This window comes from Branchiostoma floridae, chromosome 7, assembly GCF_000003815.2.
Source record: "Branchiostoma floridae strain S238N-H82 chromosome 7, Bfl_VNyyK, whole genome shotgun sequence".
Taxonomy (NCBI): Eukaryota; Metazoa; Chordata; class Leptocardii; order Amphioxiformes; family Branchiostomatidae; genus Branchiostoma; species Branchiostoma floridae.
Window position 1 is genome coordinate 8,834,773 of NC_049985.1, and position 10,961 is coordinate 8,845,733.

At 41.7% G+C, this 10,961-nt stretch overlaps 1 protein-coding gene across 2 annotated transcripts in view; it reads left to right on the top strand.

The window, feature by feature from the left end:
• Positions 1–6,916: 6,916 nt before the first annotated feature.
• Positions 6,917–10,961, top strand: part of LOC118419023 (rho GTPase-activating protein 7-like) — a 24,476-nt gene continuing 20,431 nt past the window's right edge. The window contains exons 1-4 of one of the 2 annotated variants that reach the window (XM_035825246.1): positions 6,917–7,052; positions 7,494–7,661; positions 8,188–8,340; positions 8,465–8,495. In XM_035825246.1, coding sequence (XP_035681139.1) covers positions 7,500–7,661; positions 8,188–8,340; positions 8,465–8,495 — 346 coding nt within the window. In that variant the 5' untranslated portion in view covers positions 6,917–7,052; positions 7,494–7,499. Of the gene's footprint in view, positions 7,053–7,493; positions 7,662–8,187; positions 8,341–8,461; positions 8,496–10,961 lie in introns of both variants that reach the window. The other variant, XM_035825245.1, reaches the window with a different exon arrangement.

Sequence of the window (10,961 nt, forward strand, 5' to 3'; positions counted from 1 at the left end):
AGAATGACAATATTTTAAACACAAGACAATGACCAGTACATTGTACACAAAAAAGACATTGTGACTCAGCAATAACCTCCTTAGAAAAATGGAATGTTTTGACGGACGCATCCTACCTGCAGAAACATTGATTTCATCGTATCCAGGATCGGAGAAGGTAAGGATATCTCCCCTCTGTCTTTTACTCACTCTCTTCAACAATACCCGCAGTCTGTTATAGTAAAATGGAGACGTACGGCCCGATTTACACGAGGCAAAAAAATTACCTGTCCTAAAAATGTCCTCCTACGACGTTCGACGCGCGGCGCGTGTCCTAGGACACATGAAAAACGAAAACGACGAGTGGTGGCGCTCCGCAGTGTGGCACCTCCGGAGGAGCCACACTGCGTTTTCGTTTTTACAGGGCCAAATAAGCGTCCTAGGACAGGCGCCGCGCGTCGAACGTCGTAGGACATTTTAGGACAGGTTATTTTTTGCCTCGTGTAAACCGGCCCTATGCGGAGGTCTAGGACGTGAACTCAAGTCTGTGTCTACTGTAGGAGAATGAGAAAACTCTCCAGCAGAGGTTCGGCTCCGGCTGTTTTTTGACGTGTTTAGGCGCTTTTATCGGGCTTTCAAGTTTGTGCTCTTTTCTTCTTTGGAAGACGTAAAGAAAACAGCACAAACTAGAAAGTCCAATAAAAACGCCTAGAAATACGTCAAAAAACAGTCAGAGCCGAACCTCTGGTTGGGGAGTAGAATGGGACAACTCGAGATAAGCACCATGTTATTGTAATGGCTATGAACTGTTTAGGAATGCATAATCGCCGTTTGCTTGTTTCATTCGCTGCGTTCCGGGAGATGCTGATGAACATTATTGTTTGTGTCTTGGTTTGTGTCTGCGCACATTACGGTGTTTGTTTCTGTATGTATGTGCGCACGTGTGTGTGTGTGTGTCAATGTGTGTGTTTGTGTGTGTGTGTGTTTCTGTATGCAATGTGTGTGTGTGTGTTTCTGTATGCATGTGTGTGTTTCTGTATGCATGTGTGTGTGTGTGTGTGTGTGTGTGTGTGTGTGTGTGTGCATGTATGCCGGAGCGTGGAGCATGGATACTAGTACGCGTGTGTGTGTTCCATGTGAGATCAAATACCTTGTACCTGAGCCAAGGCAGATGTGAGAAACAATTGCAATATGCGATGATAAAAATTAAAGCCTACCTTGCTGCAGAGGATCCCCGACCAGCCAACGTTGGTCTTCGCGGCCGAGTAGAGCGGTCCGCACAGCAGCTCGAGACAACAGCTCTTGGTCTTTCCGGGCAGTTAAAAATAGCCAGGGCTAGCTAGACCTATCGGAAGAAAGGTTGTTGCGCAGGTACCATATGGTTTTTTTTTCTGCCCCTACGGCCGGTGAGGCTATGGGACCGGTGAGATAAGGTGAGGTGAGGTAGATCCGACTTTTCCCTGCTTTTTTTTTTTGGCAGTCACCCAATATAATAGATTATCACATATTAAGTTATCATCGAATTTCCTATCATAAAAACTCACAACCTTATTTGGGGGTTTGTTGCGTACTGGTACTTGCCTTATAGGTTTGATTAAGGTCAGTAAAAGACATAAAATTTAGAGAAAAAAATGACTTTAATGCAAAACTGTATGCTATAAAAGCTAGTTACAGTTTCCTCGCTTTTTATCTCATCAGACTGATCAGTAGACTTTTTGTTACTTAAGGAGAGACCGAGGACTACGATGAAATCACAAGGAAAGCCGAAAGAGGTCCGAAGTCATCAAGAGAACCGAGTCTCAACCAGACTCCCGCCGGCCGAATTGGGGACTTTGGCCAAGTTAGGAATAAAAGTCTAGTAGGAGTTAATTGGCCTAACTGTAGTGTACTGCTCGGCCATCTAACTCCTCTGGCATGTTTTCTGTCATGACCAATTTCTACTATTTTTCTAGCGACCCGTGGAGCCTGCTAGAGGCTGAGAAACTGCCACCAAGGCTGCCAACAGACAGGTTCACTTTCAGACCATTTTGCTCCGGCATTTTGGCTCCGATGAATAGTCAAGAGTTTCCCCCCTAGCTTTGCTCTCCAATGGGATTTTGAGGAAATTGACATTCCCTTGCTAGGAAGGGCGGTTGCGGCGAGTTTTAGACGGTGGGAAATTTATTAACGTTACATCATGATTCAATGTTGTGCTTCGAGTGTTATAATATTACTAAGTATGATATCCTTGTCCTTTGAAATTGAAGATATTTCATCGATGAGTCAACATACAGAGAAACGCAGACAGTTCATACTACGATATTTTATTGGGGTGAGATCTGGATCAAGATTAGCCAGTTCGTCCATGCCCGGCGGCTCATCCTGTTTTAGAGTCCAAGCCGAACCCAACTCACACAGTAGAACCTGTGTGTACCCCGCATTTCAACTTCAATTGTCCCCCTCTCTCCGCAATCATCTTATAACATCGTGTGGGGGTGCATGGCAGACGTTTAATGGTTTGTGATCAGTTTGACAGTAAATATGTGTCAACTCTAACTGCATATATTATATACATCCTTAGTATATACAACTGTCTTACAAAGATACAACTTCTAGTGATTTTCTTCACTGATGAAGTCTGCTCATGTAGCAGTTAACGTTAACGTTACATGTAAAATGGTTCTGCACATTTCATACAACACTCGTACAACAAGTCGGAGAAATGTCTAGAAATCCTTCATCGTTCGTAAGTGGTTTGGCAAAGACATGGTAACGTTACTAGTACTGCAAAAGCAGAAATGTTCGGGGCGGTTTTATGTTCGCGGTTTTCGCGCAGATTTCAAACCACCGCCAACATTTTTTCATTATATGAGACTACAGACTATGGCGCTGTTAAAACCACCGTATTTACAGTATTTTCTTTGCCATCCGTTCCACGGAGAACTCGAATACTATTGACACTTTTAGCCAATCAGATAACGCGACCAATCAGTGAAGTGGGTGTGGCCAGGCCACGCCAGGAAGATGGCCACCAGCTGATGGCCACGGGGACTGTCATAGGTGGCAGACAGACTGATACTTCTTACAGCACGTGCAACTTTAATAGCAACGACGGATCATCTTCACGGAACTGCCGACTAACAAGGTAACTTTGTGAATCATGAAACTGGTCCAACCCATGACTGAATCCCATAAATATAGCGTTATAAAATGTTTTACGAAGTTATGACGAAGAACTGAAGAGGGGAGGGGGGGGCACATTTTATACTAAGCTCGTACAATCTGGAAGATATTTTGCTGTCAGTAGCGTATAATTTTGGTTATCTATACATTCAAAGAGTATTTAATACGAACTTTTGCTGTAAGTCATGTGATACGGCCGAGAACCTCCGCACAGTGTTGTGTTTTACATGTTTGTCTACTGACATCTGGTGTTGTTCAATCATTCACCGTGAATGACCTGAGGTCATAATCTTTTTTGCTTGTCTTGACTGTATTCATAAGACTATTGTTACGCCTTGTGCTTTTATGAATTTCTTTCCTTGACAATAGATTATTGTATGAAAACAAGTCTAAATGTAAACAAGTGTTCAATGTTAAATATTAAGGATCTTGCACCATATTGTCTTGTTTGCTACTTATTACTTATGTAAATAAGGTTTTGATAAACATTAACATATGCCCATTGATCACTTCCTACCACTCTATGGAGTATATGACAATCACATGTAAAATATATAACTACAGTCAAACCTGCCCGAGCGACCACCTCTTCTCAGCGACCACCTGGCCATTTCGACCGCTTTTTCTCGGTCCCGATTTTTTTTCCCATTGACTTAAGCATTAAGCGACCTTTACTCAACGACCACCTGGCCAACGCGACCGCGACCGGCCCAAATTGGGACCCATAACGACCGCATAATTTTCAAAATTGAGGTTTTCATCGATTTTTGATGATAACTAGCGCGATTTTGTGCCGAAATCGTTGTCAGAAAATCCGAATTTATAATTAGTTGTTATAGAATTTTTTTTTAAAATCTATATCATAATAAAGTGAACGAATGCTGAAACGTATATAGCCTCATACTTTTTTAAGAAAGATCTGTGTAGCTCATACCTTTTTAAGGAAGATCTGTACGTGTGAGTGCTTTTGTCCAACTGTACTGTATACATTCACCCGTGGGTAAGTACGCTATCGGGACGTACCGGGCATCGAATTCAAAAGGTGCACCGTAGTTATTTCAGATCAAGAACATAGCGACGCATAAAGGCTTTTTTGGTAGTTAACTGACAGCATCAAAGTTCCCTTACTGTCTAAAACGGTAGTGTACAAATACTTGAGCTTTAAAACACTGTATCGTATAAAAACTCGATAAAAGCTTGGGGTTAAATTTACAATTTACAGTGTGCGTGTTGTATTTGACATTAAAGACCTCGCTTCTTTGCGTGCGTGCAGTGTGCTTGCTTTTGCCCTTAAACACAACGGAAACCATTTATACTTTGCATCAGGCATGTTTTGAGTCGATACTCTTCTCAGCGACCACCTGTCCAAATCGACCGCTTTTGTCCGGTCCCCCGGGTGGTCGACTTGGGCAGGTTTGACTGTACTAACAGACAGAAAACAACACCTCTCTGTGAATCAGTGGCCTTTCCACTGACCCTATGACCTGGACTGTCATCTGATCAACAAGTTCTGCAATGTTTGACCTTAACTTTCTGCAAGCCTGAGTTTGCAGTCATCTTCCCACTCAACGACTTCTTGCAACTCTACTGACAGTATATTAGAATAAGTACGGACACACACCAACACAAGCAAACAGACACACAGAAAACAAAGATTCCATACACGGAGTCAACAACAACAAGAAAACAAGTGATGAAGACTCAGGAACTAAAAATAGCAAGTGCATAGGAAACTTGAGAAAGCCCTGGGCCCATCCCTATGTGGAGGGAGCTACGCCCTCTAGAACTTAGAAGTGTGTACATACAAACCAGTATAACGCAAAGGTCAGTGACCCCAATAAAGTGCAATTCTAGATGTCATGAATTGAATACTCTTACCCACTATTAAATTGTTCAGTGCCTTAACAATTGACAGTAATAAGACAAGAAATAAGAAGAAAGAAACACCCCTCTTGACCGGTGATGTAATGTTCCATGTGTCTGTAAAGTGGGGGAAACTCAAGCTGGTTACTGCTGATTAGGCCCTGGTGCCCCCAGGCTGATCCGCAGATGACACATAACCTAACAAAAAACAGCCTGCACGGCTCCAGCGCTCTCCTTTCACAATCCTCACACGCCGTCTGCTGCTTTGTTTTCCACATTTTGGACGGATCGTGTAAATTTCTACCTGAAAGGTGTGCCAGAGGTGTGATCCAAAGGTGAGACGTCCATTCGATATTGTGTTAAACTCAGATTGGTTAATGACTAGGCAGAAACAGACTGATTGTTAGTGCCGTATCTTCCTGATATTGTAGGGTACTATTTCATACACTGAGTAATTCACAAGGTGGGTATTAGGTGAAACAGCTAAGTGCCTAAAGTAACCCTTTCCAGGCAGGTTACTTGTAGGCTGTAGTTTGAGTCTTAAAACTTTGTTAAGGTTGATGCAAATTCTTGACATATTTGGCCACAGTGTAACAGCCTGCACAGTTTGTGCCTTCCAGGGATTTGTAGGTATGCCCAGGGATCAAGCAGGCATGCCCCAGTCCTTTCTAAACTATCATGCTGAAGACAACATCTGTGTCTTGTCACTTCGCAGGTTTAGGAAAATCCAGTATGAACCAATTTGTGCTGCGATGTGAGGGAAGTTTCTGCTATGAATACAATATAGTATCTGTTGTTATGTTGACATGTTGTCATGTTCCAGAGTTCAAGGACAAAATTTCAGCCATAACTTGTGCCGTTTGTGGTCACAGATGCTACACCAGATAGAGAGTTCCAAGCGGCTTTATTTCACTTCCGCGAGAGAAAGTAGTCCTTTCCATGAATTTTGGGGCCGACAGGCCTTACAAGAAAGCATGTCACTGAACTATGCAGCTGTGCATCTTCAACTTATTTACAATATCTAAGCCTTGATTTTTACTATATGTAGTAAGAAATTTTCAAACCAATGCAATGATCTATCATTTCCTATCAATAATGTAACGCACAATCAGCTGAAATTAATGTAAAATCCTGTTATATTTTCAACCTCTTAAAGATTTCAAACCAGGTCAAAGTGAAAGCAAAGATTATACTTTCTGACGGTTTATAACTTATTATGAATTTAGAAAGTGAAACAGCTATCAAATGGGAAAACCTAAATTTTGCAAGGTCATGTCATAATTGTGACTAGTTATGAGTTTTTAATGATCATTAACCCTTTATAGGGCCTGACTTCATACCAAGACAAATTTTGTCTGAATTATGTTTGCAGTGGCATCCCATTTATGTGTTCCGAGACTCAGTCCACACAATGGTCAGAAGTGATATAAATCTAACCAACATTTCAAAGTGACTGAGTCACTGACATAGCAATCTGTGCACTGTCTTTAAACAGTTGAACATTCCGTGAACCCTGGGTATCAGGACTTCTTACAAAGCTTGTTGCTTGAGTCTACAAAAAAGTGACTTCAATTCAGTTTAGCTTACTGAAGAGCTGTTTTTTTTACCAGTAGTGACAGAGTAAACAGACTTTGTGCACAGTTTTACAGGTTCATTTTACTGGGGAGATTCTCCTTGTTCCCTTCAACGCAAGCACAAAGAGCAGTGGATCATTGCTTAACGTCCGGTGGCAAGATCATCAACCCTTTCCCATAGCGAGCATGTCAGAGAATAACACAGAATTGAACTCATAGGTTCTTCCCAAGTTCCAGAGCAGGGCAGCTAACCATGGGACAATGCACACTACAACTATTGTTCATTTTTTCATTGCATCTAAGTTTTAAGTTTTACCCATTTCAGAATGGTATAAAACTATAACATGGACCATGTGAGAACACTCAAGCAGACCTTGCAGAGCTGGAGAGAGCAGATGATACTCAAATCACTCTGACCAGGAAGGACAGGGATAGGAAGAGTGCAATGTGGGAGTGAATGAGAGAAATCATAAGGTGAGAGAAATATCAACCAAAAGCAACATTCGCAAGCTAATACAGCTTATTTCACTCCCTCTACCTCCCCATGCAAGATTGAATGAATGAATGCATGAACGAATGAATTTTATTGCTCAACAATCGCACAGGGTACAATGTATGGCAATTAATAAGGAACAATGTTAATTGTTATCAACCCTTTGCAGAAATAGTTTAGACAATTCCAAAGTTACTTTTACCTGGACTCGGATAAAATCACCAAAATTCAAAAATGGAATTTTCCAAATTTGACCCCGCCCCATGCAACAATGTTCTCTTCTAGAGGATGATCTAAAAATCATATATTATTTACATTTTTGAACCTGTGTCAAATTACTTGACATGTCTTTTCAAAGGTATTCCAATCTATTACAGTTGCTTCAGATTCATACCACCTGTTTTCAATCTATCTGGTGGCAGGCAAACATGGAAGTTGATTGTGTATGGCCGAAGCGTCCAGACTCACTGGACTTGATGTTGGACCTGCTGGACAGTGAATTAAGGAGCCTTCCTAGTCTGCAGAGCAATCCGGCATCTGCATCAACATCACTTAACTCCACACCATCCCAGCAACGCCATATCCTAGGGGTGTGTATAAGTACCATAGTATTATGAATGCTTTTCTTCTTACAGTCTAGCAAAGGTGAAACCTGTTTTATAATTTCTGTAGAGTCCGTAGGCACTGCCATCTTGAGATTCTGGCACTTGACAGTTGTTACGAGTCTAGGTGTGTGATAGACGTTTGCCAGACAGTTCCAAAGCTGCAGTACCATCATGTCTTACTAGTTGGTGCTTAAGTGCTGCCAAGTTCAAATACCATCCTGACATTCATAGTATGCAATAACAATATATAAGACTCCCTCATGCAAATTATGTAACCGACTTGATAATGTATAACATGGAAACCTATGGATCTGCCTAAGGGACGAATTTCAGACACTAAATTATATGCTAAGAACCTGGGTAAAGAAGAAGTAAAGAAAAGCAACGAATCTATCACTAACCAAGGAGGATAACCTCCTTGCACTAACCAAAAAGAATTCTCCAGGATTGACGATGGATTGCCATGGTAACAGCCATTTATCAAAACTTTAAAGGACCTTTTCTGCTGCAGACACAAAGCCCACATGACCAGCAGGACTCAGTGACCAGCTCTCCATTGTGTTCGTCAGAGACGTCCCCCTACCCCTCACCTGTGACCTCCCCTACAGCATCGCCTGATCAGTCCCCTGAACTGGTGCATGGCAGTGGTGCACGCCCAAAGGTGAGTGTCAGTGGGAACATACTGTCTGTTTCAGTAAAAAAACTTTTAAGCAACTTGTTAAAATCTGTTATTGCTGGAATGTATTTTTGTGATTGCTGAATGTTTAGTAATCTTTGTGTTCCAGATTCAGAAGGTGTGCACTCCCCGTGAGCAGACAGGTGAGTCCATCTTCTGGATATCTACCAAAGTCAAACTGCCAAACCCAACAAACCCCCACCCACCCTACCCCCCATTTGCTGTGACTGAACATCTAATGTCTTCCCTCCATAGAAATTTTCTGTCATTGCCTTGACATTGCTCTAAAGTACAGTCAGCATATTCTTCACAGCAAAGCAAAAAAAAAATATGTTTCAACATTGTGCTTCAGGTTCAGGCCACCTGAATTTAGCACAGTGCTTAGCCAGTCAGTCAGAATTTAGTTTAGTCAACTTTTCCTTGTAGAAGGGCGTATAACTGCTCAGTGCAATTCATCTCATGTTTTAGATTACTATACTGTTAAAATTCTAACGTGTTATAGTTTCCTGTAGAGGTGCACAATCCATGTTATCACCATCATCTTCGGTACTGCTAAGCCCACAAAGTAGATTATCAGCAGCTGCAGTGACCAATATTACCATGTATCGTGTGTGTGATACTGTTCCATGGGGACATCTTATCTTCATATTTCCACCTAGACCATTGTCCCACCTGTCTGAATCATATTTTCCACCAACCTGTCATTTAGCAAGGGTTCAGCACATTTTACACATCATAAGAGATGTGGCTCAATAGACAGACAACAGGAGTCTGTGGTAGTGCATGACAGAATATTGATGAAAGGGTCGGAAGTTTGCAGGTTTGAGTTCACTTCGCTCATAATGTGCTGCAGAATGACAACAAATACTATTGATAATATGGCTGAAAAGCATAAAAAGTGATGTGTGTTGGGTAGAAATTGCTGCAGTACCAAGGAAAGCCAGCAGAAACTCTGCTGCAATAACAGGGAATGCTACAATACCAAGGAAAGCTGCTTTAAATCTATTCCTTTCTTTGAGATCAAAACCAGCAGCATATGATCTTGTCTCAGGACTGCAACAACTGCAACAATATTGATACATAGCTACAACAACATTGTGATGAATAGGCACCACAGAGGTTTGTATCATGCAGATGCTTGTTGTTATTGTACTGAATTAGTAAGATTAGTAAAGGAATAGTATTAGTATTAGCTCTAGTACTTTTATAATCTTGGCACATGCAAGAGGTCAAAATATGCACTTTGGGGTATAAAAATAAGAAAATTTCCCTATGATAAGCAGAATGGACTCTTCCACAGTAATTACAACTGACCTTACTAAAAGCCCTGGTGACACCTTGGTCACATTCATGAACTTGAAAATTTTTGTTTTCCTTGCCAGGGGTTAGCCGTCTTCATAAGGTTGAAGGTTGTTGCCAGTCTTCAGGAAGGAGTTTAAAAGTTAGTAGGACATTAAAAAGTTAGTGAATGCCTCCAAGGTTGATCATGTTCTTTAGGGTCCGACTCAGAGAAGTTATTTCCATCACAGCCATCAAGAAAGGCCCCCAAAGGAAAGGAAAGGGACAAGGAAGTATGAAATCATCATGATTTGGCTTCAAATTTTCATTTATACCCAATTTGAACTGCTCATACCAGGGATCAATCCTGTACCTGGGTGAATCGAGATCCGCATAGCCTCCTGTCAAAGGAGCCATTGCCTTTAATACTTGGGTGAATCTGGCTAAATCCTCCTCTGGAGTGGTTTCAGCTAGCCCAGTTTAAAAGCACTCAAGGCATTCCCAGCGCTTTAGGAGCAGACAGGAGGACGTCATCACCAGGAAGTTGAGATACAATATACTATGTAAATATTATTTCCTGTTTCCGGGGAAAAGAGGAAGGAGCCTAGGTAATCTTCAAGCAGAAAGATCAAATTGATTTCCTAGAGACAAAGTACTATGTAAATTAGGTGTGTAGCAAGAAAGATTGAACTGTTTTCTTAGTGCCAATCAAGGAGGTTAAAAAAACTCCTTGGTGCTGATGTAACGTTACAGCTATGGAGACAAAGTCAAACATTTCCAAACACATGAATATAAAAATTTTGTTTCCTCCAGAGAATAGTAATATTTGAAGTAAAGTTGTTGGTTGTTTTTTTTTTCTTTTTTTTTTTTTTGTCATTTATGTTGTCGTTTTTGTTTTCTTGGTACTCCGCAAATACCTTTGATTGTCAGAAAATTTGATGTTATCTTCTACCGCAACATCTGCTTTGAGTTTGAGCCAAGGGGTGTGACGTAGTTCGTCGTCACGATGACGTATGATCCTTCCGGCCAATCAGCGTGGTTCCCGGGCGGGCGGGTTCCCCCACGTCGCGGTGTGTTGACAATGAAGAGGACGTGTGTGTGATCGCGGTAGAACCAAGCGACTGTAAGACTTTAGACTTTAGCACTGGAGCAAAGTCTTTACAAATTCTTTATTCAAGTGATGGTAAGCGAGGAGAGAGAGGTATAAGGTTGTTATATGCCTGAACACCGGGACGCTGACTTTGTTGTTGGGTTGTTGTTGTAAATGGATTGCGGGCGTGTGGCCCGGCACGGCGCAGAAAAAAGACGGTCGCTTCAACATGTCGGACAGC